At 39.6% G+C, this 15,411-nt stretch overlaps 1 protein-coding gene across 1 annotated transcript in view; it reads right to left on the reverse strand.

The window, feature by feature from the left end:
• Nucleotides 1-15,389, reverse strand: part of Kcnd2 (potassium voltage-gated channel subfamily D member 2) — a 494,960-nt gene extending 479,571 nt beyond the window's left edge. The window contains exon 1 of the mRNA XM_005078043.4: nucleotides 13,310-15,389. Coding sequence (XP_005078100.1) covers nucleotides 13,310-14,424 — 1,115 coding nt within the window. The 5' untranslated portion in view covers nucleotides 14,425-15,389. The remainder of the gene's footprint in view (nucleotides 1-13,309) is intronic.
• Between the last annotated feature and the right edge of the window lie 22 nt (nucleotides 15,390-15,411).

Raw genomic sequence — 15,411 nt, forward strand, 5'->3', positions numbered from 1 at the left:
CATTAAAACTGCCTTTTGATGCAAACATAGAAACTCACAAGGCTACTCGAGAAGGATTAGAAGTAATATTCACTTTAATGCCAATGGTTAGAATTTCCTGAAATAGAAATAATTTGTTTTAATATTTTTTCTCATATCCCCTTTCACAGTGTTGGTTCATCTTCTAAGTTCATATAAGATGTCTTAAAATTACCATAATTTTTCTAAGTACACCAACATTCTGATAAAGAAATCAATACGAATGAAAAGGATTAAGAATTTTCTTCATTGTTTATCTTTATGGGTTACATGTGACATTCTATAAAATCCTGAATTTATCAGAAAATTAGCTGAATGTCAACTTAAATAATCAAATCCTCTTTCTTAGTTTCAAAGCAATAACTAAAGTAGATCCTAGTGAGAAAGTTTCAAGTTTACGATGTTTTCATGGGGCTGTCCTTAGAAAGTACCTGGCTACAACAGAGGAGGATAAATGCAGGTTATGATACCAAACCACGTCTCTGTTTCAGAAAGGCCAGAGTAGAAGTGACACCAGAATAACACTGTTCGTCTTAACTTCCTGCTTCATAAAATGGACTGCTGCACAAGGTATGAAATGATTTAGCAACTAGAGGAAAGTAGGCGTTGTTCTTCAATACACAAATCTCAAGCATATGTCCCAGAGATTTCATTCTGTGGAATATACAAAGGCAAAGGTATGTACATGTCAACAGTTGTCAAATACTAACCTATGTTCAAGTATCACCAGAATACTTGAAAAAATTATAGCATATACACATAAAAGAATGACATATACATACATACATACATACACACATATATAAACATATATGCATATTAAAAAACAAATATAAGCTATAAAGGACCACAAAGACTGCATCAACATTTTATTCACTCATAAATTCAACAAATTCACTTACATTTCCGATTTCAATGAAACAGATGTGTGGTGCTGCTGCACACCTTGAATCCCAGCACTTGGGAGGCAGAGGCAGGTGGATCTCTGAGTTCAAGGCTAGCCTGGTGTACAGAGGGAGTTCCAGGACAGCCAGGGCTGTTACAGAAGAAACTCTGTCTTGAAAACTCAGAGAGGGGAGGGGAGAGAAATACAAAATACAAGCTGATACTTATCCTGAGAGGTGAGAGAAAGGGATGCAACAAAATGTGAAGGAAAAGGTGGTGTGTGGTTAGATGTAGGCTAAGATAAAATAAAGAGCTTGTATTGTCTTATTTCATCCTTAGAACTACTAAATTTAACAGAGAGACAAAGTGATAAAGAGGACCATGCATAGATGAGTGACAGGAGTTATATAAACGAATAATAGCTACTTAAAGGTGTGCACCCGGAGTCAACCAAAGCCAGGCTTCTTTACCTCAAATTCTTAATAACCAAAAGCTAAGTTTTAAAAATTCACTTTAGTGAGGGGGAGAATAATGAAAGACATATCTTGATAGCGGGAACCATTATGGGGTTAGGGTGCTATGGAAATTCACAGGAATCCAAAAGGATGACCCAAGCTAAGACTCCTAGCAGTAATGGAGAGGATGCTTGAAGTGGCCTTCCCCTGTAATCAGGTTGGTGACTACCCTAATTGTCATCCTAGAGTCTTCATCTAATAGCTGATGGAAGCAGATGCAGAGATCCACAGCCAAGCACTGGACCCAGCTCCTGGAGTCCAGTTGATGAGAGGGAAGAGGTATTACATGAACAAGAGGGGTGAAGATCATGACAGCAAAACCCACAGAGATTGTGAAAGCTCATGGACTCTACATGGACAGCTAGGGAACCAGCATGGAATCCACCTAGGCCATCTGCATCTGGGTGACAGTGTGTAGGTTGGTCTTTTGTGGGGCACTTAGCAGTGAGACAAGAACCTGTCCATGACACATGACCTGGTCTTTGGTACCTATTCCCTTTAGTGGGATGTCTTCCCCAACCTTGATGCAAGGGGGGTGCTCTTGGTCCTACCTTAATTTGATACGGCATGCTTCCTTGACTCTCCATTCACTGTCTTCTGAATGGAGAGAGAGGAAGGGATGGGAGGCAGGGTAGAAGAGAGGTAGGGGGAGGGAATGGGACAAGAAGAGGGAGGGGAAACTGTGGTTGGTATGTAAAATAAATAAATAAATTGATAAAGCATTTTATTGACATTTAAATTGCTCCCTTATAAGTTATCAAGTTCACTTCATCTTGGACATCTACCTGAAAATGTTATAAGTTTCCACTTACTACCAATGTCCCCAACATACATTTTACAATCTGAAGACAACTGAAGTGTTTTCCCTTCAAAGTCACTGGAATTAAATTCAAATGATCATTTGTACATTATTTTAAAGTACAAGCATAGTGCTTGAATAACTCAAACATCTCAAAATACATGTTAAAATGTTTGCTTTCAGAAATCTTTCAAGTTCCTTTTACAACTAATAAATTATGCATAATGCAATTATTCAAGGAAATTATGAACTTTTCAAATATTTCAACTTTTAAATTTCCAGTTAAATTATTTAGTCCAAAATTGATCAAATAAAATACTTTACACTGAATTACAGCACTTATTTCAATATTGTTAATACTATGATCCACTCAGTCATAATTTTAGATATTTTTGGTAAAATTTGGGATTGAAATTTTTATTTTGTCAGTAAGTTTCCTTCAGGTTAACAAGATTCCATGGTTAGCAGACTACTCAGAAGGAACGACAAAAGAGGTTTTCTATAAGAATTTGCTTAGCTGAACTGCCCATTTAGTTTCTTACTAGATTAAAAATCAATATAAAAGAGGAATTATCAGAGAGAAATACAGGAAGCCTTCCAGGGAATTATACTCTAAAGATTATTACGCTTCAAAAAAATTCCTTCAAATCTAAATTCAGGTTCTTTACTAATTAACTCTGTGATTTTGTATAAATTCCATCAACACATTTTACTTTCATACAAATACAAATTAGGAAGTTTTATGGAGCAATTCCTAAAGTTTTCTGCAAACTTTAACGCTATGATTTTAATGCCTTTTGGCTGAAGGAGAAAAACAAGACAATCGTAGCAATTCATTGGGCATCTTCTTTTATGGCTCCTTAAAATGTTGGTACACCTTACTGGATAGGCCTGATTTAGGACCATAATACTTCTGAGTGCTTTTCAGTCCAAAACTACCACATTTGGTAAAAATGAAAACATCTTTATAAATTCTCAAGTATTAGCTAAAGCTCTATGCGTAATGTATTTTGCAAAATGCATTAAACTAGAATAGGGTCAGATAGAGTTATTTTATGTAAGATGTGGGAAGGAAACAATGACTTGCTGTGAAAAGTGTAAGGAGGGTAATTATGAACGTGTAGGTCAGCCCAAGTTCATCACTTGCAAAGATTAGGCAATATCAAGAAAATCCCCATGTAGCAGCCTTTGCAAATCTTAGATTTCCTCAGCAGTAGCCCTGAGGAGTGTTTGAGTAGGACAGCATTATGTGGAGAGAAGGAGGATGCTCTTTATTGGTAACACCAGGTCATGGTGAGATTGCACAGGCCATTCCTTTAGTTTCAAGCATATGTAAATGTATGCTTTCTGTGTTGTTGATATGTGGGTACATATCTGATTATGTTAATTCATTAATGAACACTATGATGTTAATTCTCTTATATACACTTTATGGTGTTAAATCAATTATCATTCTCCTAAACACAAGTGTCTCCAATTATCTATTCATGATTATGCTTAATTCCCCAGCATTGTGGTTCTTATCAAAGCACTATCTCTGTATATTTTTACTATACACCTGTTCCTTGAATGGTCCCAATCTGGTTCTACTAAAAAATATGTATCATATGGGAATATTCACAGGTTTCAAGACATGTGAGCCACTTTCTCTTCCAAGTTCACAAAAGTAACAGAACACCTAGAAAGGATATATATATATATATATATATATATATGTACATACTGCAAAGTGAGAAAAGGTGTCTGAAATCCTTTAAATAGAATTCACGATCAGTGTGATATTCTCAAGCACTAATATTAGAATAGACAGCTGCTAATCTTCAAATCCATATTTAAAAATTTTAAATTATCCTGTCATCTCTGAAAAAGTTTCATATCTATTGAACACTGACTCTTTCTTTTAAGCTAAAATGTGGAATTCAACTTTTCAATTTAAGTAATCTTTTTCTCAGCTAGGAGCAATGTAACAATATCTTGCAAGTGACTCCAGTTTTAAAGAACCTTGTAAATAACTGGCTATAACTGTAAACCGAGGGAATACAACCAATCTAAGGACTGGAATCTGTACACCATTGAAGAGGTTAATTTTAAACTAGAATTACAAAGCATTGCATAACTTGTGTTCATTTTAACAGCAGCAATTCCACGATCCCCTTCCTTTAACGTCTCCCTCTCTCTATACTTTCACTCACTCTTGTCGTGGGTTCACCCACGACTGCTCATCTTGCCATGAACACTGTGCCCGGCCTCCCTCCCTGATGTGCAAACATCGTCCTACTCCATGACCTGCACCTTACTAACACAGACCTTTTCTTGAGGTCCCCAGTGGACCAGGAAAACCATAGCCCCAAAGGCACACACTGTAACCACAAAGGCCTCTCAACTTAGAAAGGAAAAAGTTAAAACCCAAGCTATATGTGGCATGACAAGTGTCCACAACAAGTGAATTCTTTACTAGAGATGATGGGAAGTTAGAAGGTTTTGTAGAGGTCAGTGTAAAGACTAACAAGGAGAAACTTCAGATGGAACCCTATAAGGCAGAAATAAAGAGGTTCTGCTCCCCTCCTCTGCTTTTTTTTTTTTTTTTTTTTTTTTTTTGCTGCTTCACAATATCTTACAATGCCAAATCCAGCAGCTGAAGCTGGTAGAAGCCAGAAGTCTTCACAGTGGTCTCCAATGTCCTGTATCATCTCCTCCCACACACTTCACAACCCATTTGCTGCTGAGTCCTGCACTCCACTTGATTCAATTACAATAGCAACAGACAGAACAAACCAAACTCCTTCACTGTGAGAGTTCTGTACAGGTTCAGCCTTCCCAGTCTGGAAATGAAAGTCAAAGTGCCACCAAATGTATATTTCTTTTTGTGTCACCATAACATTTTAAATGGAAAAATCTACATCTAACCCTCAGGTACCACATCCCAGTAAAAGCACAAGTAAACTAAAACTATTGTGTGAAATTATTTTCAGACTCTGGGTATAAAATGTATATAATGTAAATGAGTTTCTTGCTTAGACTCGGGTTGCATAGCCAAGACAATTCATTATACATTTGCAAATTTCAAAACCTGCAGGACTCTGAAATTCTTCTAGGCTGAAGCACTGTGAATAAGGGATGCTTCTAACTCTACTCCTTTTCTGCCTCACTCTAAAGTATCATTCCATCAGTCTCTCTTTCATTCTGTCCCTGGCAATGGTCTTCTGATCAAGCTCATCCCTCTTGAATAGACTTTATCTAGCCCTCTGCAATACAGCAGACGTCTCAACACAATTTATTGCCTTCACAGAAGTCATCACAAACTGCAGTTACATTATGTATCTATGTGTTTATTTTCTGTCTCTCCCACAAAGCTAGTTCTACATGTGTCTTCCCAATGCTAAGTTTACCGCTATAGTCAATGATGGCTAATAAGGGTTTAATAGACTTGCTAATTAAGTTGAAGTCTGTGGGCCACATTTTCATTTCCTAAGAGTGTATGGTACTGGTATTACTCTTACTTTCCAAAAGCTGACCCTCCCCAAATGGAAGAAAATGAGAAGAATATTAGAATTAGAACCACTTTACTGGAGGGGGCAATTCTGTTTTAGAACAAAGCCTTCCCATCCTATCTGACATTATTTCAACTTTCATACTACTCTCTCAATGTTATTTTTTTGTCTTTATTAACTTCTGGTAACTCATTCCCTACTCCCCTCCACTTTATGTGATTCAGATTTTTCTTTACATAACAGACTTCTCAAAATTTCCAAGGCAAAGCTGATTGTACCAAATGAGCATATGTATCTGTATTTGAATTTACAACTGCGAACTATTTAAGATTTGAAAAGATTTTAAATAATTCTTTGACAATTTTATATATATTGCATTTTGATCAATTCTCCCACCCCATCTCCTCCAACATCCATCCCCATTCCAAAACCCACAAAATTTTGTGTGCTCATTTATTATTTTCAAATGCATCCAAGCCTTTCGAAAGTAGTTTTTGTTTGTTTGTTTGTTTGTTTTGTTAAACAGGTGTTTTGACCAGGTCACAGGACCTCTGAACTTTGAGAGTAACTGCATTTAAAGTGTACATCCCCTGCAGGCAACAGTCCACGATTTGTATGCACATCAATAAACCTGGATGCAAAAGAAAACAAAAACAAAACAACATCTTGTCACTCTGTGCTAATAGGAAAGGCATAAAATACCTTGTAGTGCAAAGAGTCATCAAGATACTTTTACTACATGGGTTCCTTCAACTGCTTCCATTCAGATTGGAACTGGGCTTAAAAGAAAAGGCAGCGAGTTGCTGATTGCCTTACAGACTTGTACCCTGCTGTTCTCCAGGGGCATCTGCAATGTAGGCATTCTTCAGCAGAGGAGGCAGATTAAAGAAACAGCCAGAGGCAACTATTAACTCGGATCTTTGCAGAAAATATAGTTATAGATGATAAACTGGAGATGTTTCTTAGTAATTCACAATAAAATAATGATGATAATAATGAGAAGAAGAAAGGCAGGTGGGCTGGGGAGGGAGAAAGAGAAAGGAAGGAAGGAAAAGAAGACAGGAAGGAAGAGAAAGAAGGGAGAGAGGGAGGGAGGGTTGTGTTACATTCGAAGAACAAATCTCGAACAATAAATTTAAAGCAAAGTACAGGTTTGACTTCGATAGGTATATTCTTGCCTATTGAGAAGAACTGCTCCATATTTAAGGATCTCTCTGTGGGATAAGGGTATCATCTCAGTCCTCGCGACAACATATTAGCAAGGATTATTTTCTACATTTGAGCAGTGGTGGAGAAAAATCGCTCCTTACTCACATCTCAAAAGCTATTGAACCTAGTTAGCAAAGAAAGAAGTAAAAGCAGATGATGTATATAAAACGGCACTTACTAAGTTCAAGTGTAATTGCAAATAGAGATGATGCAGGCAGGGGAGGCTGAGAAGGTTTAATGAAGGTCAGTGTAAAGGCTGGCTCTCAGAAGGGGAAACTAAACAGTCAGATGGACACTTCTGAATTAAAGAGCCTTGCAAATGTACACAAAAATGAAGGGATGGTGCTCCACTCCTGGGATCATTCCCAATGCTCGAGTGTTAAGACAATATCCCACTACATCAGATCAAGCTTCTAAAGTTACTGACTGGGACAACTGAATCTTCCTCCTTCTCGCGTGTCTTCTCTCTTCTCTCTGTTTACCTCTCTGCTTCTTTCCCTCACTCTTTCCCTTTCCTCCATCCCCTCCTTCATCTATGCACACACACACACACACACACACACACACACACACACACACACAGAGGTATGTTTGTAAGGAAGCACAGTAAAGAAACTGCCAACATGACCATTCAATTATTAGGGAATGTTTTTATTGTAGATATCACAGAGAGAGAGAGAGAGAGAGAGAGAGAGAGAGAGAGAGAGAGCGAGAGAGAGAGACTCAGAGGCATATGTAAGAATTCAGAGCACAGAAGGAAATAAGTAGACTGAAGGAGGAGGTCAATTAAGAATGCAGGAAAGTAGGAAAGGATAGTAAATACAGATATAGTGAAATAGCAAGATACCGCGAGCACAGAGAGAGAATGAGAGCAAGTAGGAGTAAAAGAGAGACAGTGAGAGTAGCCAGGCTTCAAGAAGGATGAGTGGCAGAGGGGAGTGAAGCCCTGGAGCTGCAGTGACTTTAGGGTGGGGGAGGTGAGAAGGACTAGACGTCAGTGTGAACTTTAAAACATATAGCAAGCACTTGTGATCTTGAGGGAGTCTGGAGGCCAGCATGGGCTCTGATATGCTCACAGGTGCCACAGGCAGCCACATGTCCCTTCTGCCAGAGCTAAGGGAAACAACTCATTTGGGAAGATGGGAACCAGTTTTACAATTTCCTGAGTAATGACCCCATCTATCTAATCTCAGAAATCCTCCTATAGGCAGCTTAAACTTATTTCTGGATATCTGGACATCCTGATACCTAATGGTGTGTGTGTGTGTGTGTGTGTGTGTGTGTGTGTGTGTGTGTGTGTGTGTGTGTGTGTGCACTTGCATGGTTATGTGCACACATGCACGCATGTGCAGGCACGCATGTGGTGTTCAGGCGTATGAAGCATGGAAAAAAAGGGAATGAATTATAGCTGCGACAGCGTGACAATACTTCTTACCAGTGAATGTTCTCTTCACCCTTCTTAGTCTTCCAATGAAATAGAACCTATGGTGCGCATTTCCAGGAATTCACAAACCAACTTTTTAAAGGTAATTTAGACAACATAATTGCTTGATTTTCATTTGCACCAGGCCAGGTAGCATTAATTAGTTTGCTCCAAAGGCCTGAAAGTTCACTGCAGGAGAGTAAGCAGTTGTGTGATAGTGATTTGGGTGTTTTCATGCTCTACCTGAGGGCTGGATAAATTTGCACAGAGACTGCAGTAAAATATATGCGAGCCACCGGTGATGGTACAGACATGAACAAAGAGTTAGAGTTCAGAACTTGGGGAATGATCTTTATTAATGAAATCAGTAGCCTGCTTACTTATTCATTCTCCTCTTTGTAGCGTTACAAGCAACCCCTAGATAACTGTTACAACACATTTTTTTCAGACATACAATGTAAAAAAAAACCAAAATAAAATATCAAAAATTACCTGTACATTTTCATCATGTAAATTATGGACAATCCACAACATTTTCATATGTATAAAATGAAAGACATTCACTAAAAGCTCATCTTTTTCCCTCTAAGAACTTAGTGACCAAGCAATGAAAAACTCGAACTTCACAGCTAGGTATGGTGGCACAAAGTGTATAACCCCAGCACTTGGGAGGCAGAGACAAAAGCATCAGGAGTTCGAGGTGATCTCTAGCTGCCTGTTAAGTAAGAGGCTAGCCAAGACTACAGCAACATGAAAAATGAAACAAAGAAAACGTAAACTTCAGCTCATTTAAAACCAAATAAAAGACTCAGTAAAGTGCTCATCATGCAACCATGGCCACTGGAACCCCAGCACTCATATAAAACATCTCCTTGTAGAAGCATTTATAACCCCAGTTCTGGGGAGGTAGACACAAGATTCCTGGAACTCACTGGCACATCAACTGGAGATAAATCATCAAACTCCAGATTCAAAGGAACCTTGTCTCAAAAAGTAAAGGGAATGTCCATAAAGGACAGCTGGCATCAACCTCTGACCTCCACAAGAAGGCATGCACACAGATGCAGACACAAACACAGAGTGTGTGTGTGTGTGTGTGTGTGTGTGTGAGTGTGTGAGTGAGAGAGGGAGAGAGGGAGAGAGAGAGAGAGAGGGAGAGAGAGATAAGAGAGGGCATCTCAAACATAAGTGCTTAAGCTATAAAAATAAAATAAGTATTAAAAGTTAACTAGTCTCAAGAGGAACTAACAAAGGGAAAGGAAGAACTCAACAGAGACACTGGAAATCAGTGTGTCCCCTTCCTGCATACATTTCCATCTGGAAGTCAAGGGAAAACTTAAGTTTTGCATTTTGTATGGTAAAATACATAATTTTTAAAATGTAATCATATTATATTTCAAAACTAAACAGCAAACTACAGTGAAATATTTTTAAGATTTTTTTGATGCTGAAGACCAAAAATATACATCTCATGTCTCTGTATTTCTTTAAAAGTCCATGTCAACATCTAAAAATTCACTGTAAAGACTCGTATATAAATGCTAAAGTATACTGAAATAAAAAATGAAAGGTACATGGAGCATAAGTCTGTTTGCCACTTACCTTAAAAGATTTTCGGGTCAACACATTAGTAATATTTGTGTATAGAAGATAACACAAGGAACGTGATGCCACACGTTTTTCAGAGTGACTGGGGCAAGGGGATGTTTGTAAATGAACAAGGTTGCAGCATTTTTCCTCTCAGCCTTCCCAAAACCTATGTTAACTCCACAGTGACAGGTAGTCAGAAGACAGTACTTAAGGGCACATCTCTATGCCTTTGACACTATCATGGTATACCTAGTAAGTTCCAAGACAATCAGAGATGAATAGTGAGACCCTGTCTTAAAAAAGTGGGGGGGGCATTATCTGTCATCTTTTCAATAGCACACAGTTATAAAAATGTCCTATTTGGTAGATGTGATCATACATGTATGATAAATTTGTCTCAAATAATGCTATTCTAAGAAGAAATGATTCATTGTTAGAAACATTGCAATAAAGCTACTTTGCCTTCTCCTCTTTTTCTTATAACTTTAACACTGAGGCTAAGATCACTCAGTCTTAATATTAAAACAGAGATTTCTTCTGATGTACTTGTATTGATTTTTTAAGTGTGCTTTCAATGTTTTCTACTTTTACTAATACAAGAGGAACATTCTTAAAACTATACACATTTTACCGGAAGATTATACACATAGTTAGCATAGTCAGGTTACAGGCTATGATAAAGCAGATGTTTTAAGAAGCAAAAAATGATTATGTAAATGCCATAATCCCAAGACAGACAGACTAAGTTCTTAAAACCCTAAACCAAATGGATATTGTTTACAGTGACCTCAAAAGTAGTATTGAATTCTATCAAACCTGAGTCGCAATGCCCTGATTACTTTTTTTTTTGCACATGAAAATGTTACATGTATCAGGTGGACATCTGATAACATCATGTGGAATGTCACCTTCACATGTAATATCATCAATTAATTAATATAGCTTCATTAAAAATAAGAGCCACATAATGAGAACTTAGAAACTTTGTTTAAAAATATTATTGAATGCCTAACAGATACAGCTTGATAACTGCTAAAACTACTGCTTATTTTCCAGAAAGTTCATCCTTAACCTTCTAAAGTTGCAGCATAAAAGATCAAGTCAGGGACAGATGTGTTACATCATTTCCATTCTTAAAAAACACAGAGCCAAAAGGCTACTAACAATAAAACACCAAAAAGGCAAGTCATTTAAGAATCTATTTGTCCAAGCAATTAAAATACAAACACATTTAGATAAGGATATTTCCCTAGGAGAGTGTTGTGGTATTACATAAAGCATAGGCTTTAACTAAATATTCACGTATATTCTCATTTTGACTGCTTCTACATATTAAAAGCCTGAGTATTGTTTTCCAACAGAGTCATTAATTGGCTTACTATCTTAAACAATAAAATCTACAACTCCAGTAAAACTTAAAAATCTTAAAATCAATCCCATGCTGCTTCCATCCTCTAGAAAGTATGTGTAGTTATGTTTCTATCTGCTTATCTACAATAGGACAGAGAATCAATGACATAGATTCTGCTCAAGTATCACAACTTAGTTTCTAAACTCATTCACATGAGAATGCTGGAAAACATCTAATTTATATAATAAAACTCATCATCAATACTACCATATCCCTATTTTTCTATATTGTAAGCATATTTTTCAAGATAAGGTAAAAATTGGAAATAAATGTTAACCTTAACTTCTCAAGTCCACAATGGAATTTTCAGACCCTTAAAATTAGAAACTCATCCCCATTCCTTGTAATGATACCTACATTCAATCATTTAGACAATATGCCACATTAAATGACTCGCTGAGACCTCATGAAAAACCTGCAACCACCACATTTTTAAATTGTACTGCCTCTCAGTAGTTCCTCCTTTGTTTTCTTTTTAACATAGATCTTCTTTAGCACAGTTCAAATGCGAAATCATGACAGCAGTTCACACTGATTGTCCTTTCATGATTCCACATAACACCAAAACGAGACAAAAGAAAGAAAGAATAAGAAGCTATAACTCTTTCTGAGAAAGGGTAAGCACTTGTAATGCCTTCACATCCTCTCCTATCTATCACAAAACGTCCAACAGAATAAAGGGAAATCAAAACAAAAGGATGCAGATTTCACTCATTCATGTCTTAGTACCCCCTCAAAGATGCTTGAGACTTCATCAAAATCCAAAATACTATATTTTACTTTAGACAGTTTCTTCATTAACTCAGGCAAACATTCATCTCATAAAATATACTCCACTGGCTGGCCATATAACATGAGAAATTTTGTTCACCACACTCTGTCCAATAAAATTACACTGACTTTAACCACAATGCCACTAAAAGAAATGAGACAGAAACACAAAACTTAAAACACAGTCTTGGGAATAACTTTTTTCTTGTAACCATTTCCAAATCCTTCTGAGTCTGATAACCTAGGCAAGAATGGTAGCACAGAGCTCAAGAAAGAGCAATGGTATCTCTCCAAGGATTATCTAAGAATTCAAATAAAAAAGTAGCTGGTTCCTTCCATTTATTTTATTAGTTCTTCTACTAGGGCAAGTGCTGCTGCTTTTCTGCAGTTTGAGTAATATTCGTAATCATTTCTCACAATTCTTCTTTATAACATCTAAACAATCTTAATTCTATCCTTAAAAGTCCATTTCAGAAGCCATGGCCTCAGAATATATTCCTTTGGTTGGTAAAACTTCATGCGCCATATGAAAGAAAGAAGGAAAGAATTCTAGGAGAAGGTGAGACCCCAGAATTCTACACAGCAGCTGGCCTATGATAACCATTCATCTCAGGGACACTGGTCTGCCTTCCACGTGTATTTGATGGACTCTCTATAGACGCTTTGCCTGATGGGATCCATAGCTTCTGAAAACTGTAGAGATGAGAGTCATATGCTTATTTTAAAAAATGAGGGGAGTGGGGAAAACCTAGACTTTCAAACATTACATTTTAGATAGTTGACCACTTTCGGTCTAATATTCTATATACAGCCTACTAGTAATAATGAAAATGAACATGGTATCCAACCGATATAGCATAAAATATTCTGATAATCGTATCTACGATTTTTATAATTATGTAAAATAAGGCAGGGGTCTTAGGTTGAAAACACATGCCATCTGCATATAAATTAGTCTATTAATTCTATACTTGGCACTTTATGGTATTCTTAATATTTGCCTGCAACTCTCTGGTACTTTCTATCTTTTGGGCATACCCATTTCACAGATCCAAAGAGTCTTTCCAAATCTTCAGTGCTTTCATCAGTCCGTTAAGGGAAAACTGTAGGCACTGTAAAGCATCAAAAAGCCTTAAGAGATTCACAATCAACCCACCCGTGTCCAATCTCCATCCCATTTCCTACAATGGCACCTACCCCAGTGTTGTCATGGTGACGATGGTGTACCAGAAGGCCGCAGGGATGCTGGTGAACTTGCTTGCTGATGACCCCTTCTCTGCGTAAAACATAACCGTAGCAAAGATGATGATAGCCATAGTGAGAGAGAAGAGCAGGAAGCCCAATTCCGACGCACAGCTCTTCAGGGTGTACCCCAGGATGCGCAGGCCTTGAGAGTGGCGGGAAAATTTAAAGATCCTGAAGACTCGAAAGACTCGGAGTGTGACAAAGGCTCCACTGACGTCCTCATTGTCTGTCATGACCAGCCCAATGTAATAGGGCAGGATGGCCACAACATCGATGATACTCATGACACTGCGCACAAAACGGTAACGGCTGGGTGCGGCGGCTAGGCGGAGCAAGTACTCAACAGTGAAGATCATGACACAGGCGGTGTCCAAGCAGAAGAAGGCCACTGCATACCGCTCCCCGCAAGGCAGTTCTTTTATGTGGCCAGGGCTGGACCCACATGGAACTGTTTCCACCACATTTGCGATGACTGAGACGGCAATGAAGAACCCAGTCACATAGTAGAACACCAGGGCCATGGTGCTGGTGTGAGGGTTCTCAAAGGCCCGCCACACCCTCTGCCTAGCAGTCATGGTGGGCAGGGCACTCTCTCCTGTGTTGTCAGTGTCCGCATCATCCTGCAGGCGCTCTGCGTTCTCCCGCCTGCGGTCCTTGTACTCCTCATAACAGCAGTCGCCAATAATTTCTGGGATGAGGCCAAAGAAGGCCAATTCTTCATCATAAGCAGAGATGCACTCATGGCGTGGATAGTGAAGCTTCCCTGTGCGGTAGAAATTGAGGATGTGGCGGAAGATGTCTGGGTCACGGTCAAAGAAATACTGTTGGGTCTCTGGGTGGTAGAAAAAGTCTCTCTCAGAACTGCCCAGGAGAGTGTCTGGGTACCGTTCCAGGGTGTCCTGCCATGTCTGGAAGCGGGTGCCACTCACGTTCAGCACAATTAGAGCATCCTGAGTCCTCTTTCTCTCCTGCCTTGGGGGAGCTGGCATAGGCCCGGAGGCAACAGGCATCCACCCAATGGCTGCTGCCCTGGCAAAGGGCAGCCATGCTGCAACACCAGCCGCCATGTTGCCTGGAAGTGTGGGTCACAACAGTGATCACTGTCACCCAAAGTCACACAGTGAAAGTAACACAATGCCCCACTTCTTCAAGTCAAGCAAAACACTGGGGAACACTGTTCACAGGAACACTGTTATTCCAAGGTGCAGGTGAAGTCACAGTTCTCAGAAGGCCAAGTTTCCCTCAGACAAGCATTTGGAATACTAAGAACAAAAAAATGCAGTGACCTAAAAATCTCTCTCCATAGAACCTAAACAAATCTCTGCCAACAGTTGGACCAGGGCCCCTCCTGGCACATGTAAGCACTCAAGTGCCTTCGGAGACAGCAGTTTCTTCAAACAGGTGTCTTCCCCTCTCCCCTGACACAGTCTGGTTGATATGGGGTCAATATATAGAGCAAGTAGAGAGGAAAACAGGAGTCACCCAGTGGTCGTCTCTGAAAAGAAAGAACCTTTTCACCTTCCCCTTTCGCTGAAGTAGTCCTTCCCGCCAAAGGCGTCTCAAAAAAGACGACCTGTTGTTGTAGCTCCAGAGATGCGGTCACAGCCACTGTCCCGCGTCCCTGGGAGTCCGCTGGCCGCCTCTACTCCCGAGGCGCTAGCAGAGATGGAGATGAAGGGTCGGGCTCGCGGCGGGGGGCGTCGGTCTAGAGCTCCTTCTCGCCCACGTCCACAGTCACCCTCTGAGCCAGCCAAGAGCGTTCGCCCTATGGCCCCTTCACTCTCTGCTCAAGTTCAGCTCAGGTGCAGCGTGACAGTTATAGAGCCCCGGAGCTGGCAGCCGCCGCCACGGTGGCGGCAGCAGCATCTGCCTCCGCGCAGAATGCGCCTCGCCCGCGGTACATACCTGGCAAAGTGCGCGCCGGGGCTGAGTTGCATAGAGACTTTGCCGTCGCCTTGCACCCGGAAAAGGAAAAGGGAGAGCCAGCGGCTCCCGAGCAGCCGGATCCCAGGCGCCCAGGGAGCATAAATAAAGCTCTGGCGAGCTCTCCGTCC

The sequence above is a fragment of the Mesocricetus auratus genome, unplaced genomic scaffold, assembly GCF_017639785.1.
Source record: "Mesocricetus auratus isolate SY011 unplaced genomic scaffold, BCM_Maur_2.0 Super-Scaffold_100019, whole genome shotgun sequence".
Classification (NCBI taxonomy): Eukaryota; Metazoa; Chordata; class Mammalia; order Rodentia; family Cricetidae; genus Mesocricetus; species Mesocricetus auratus.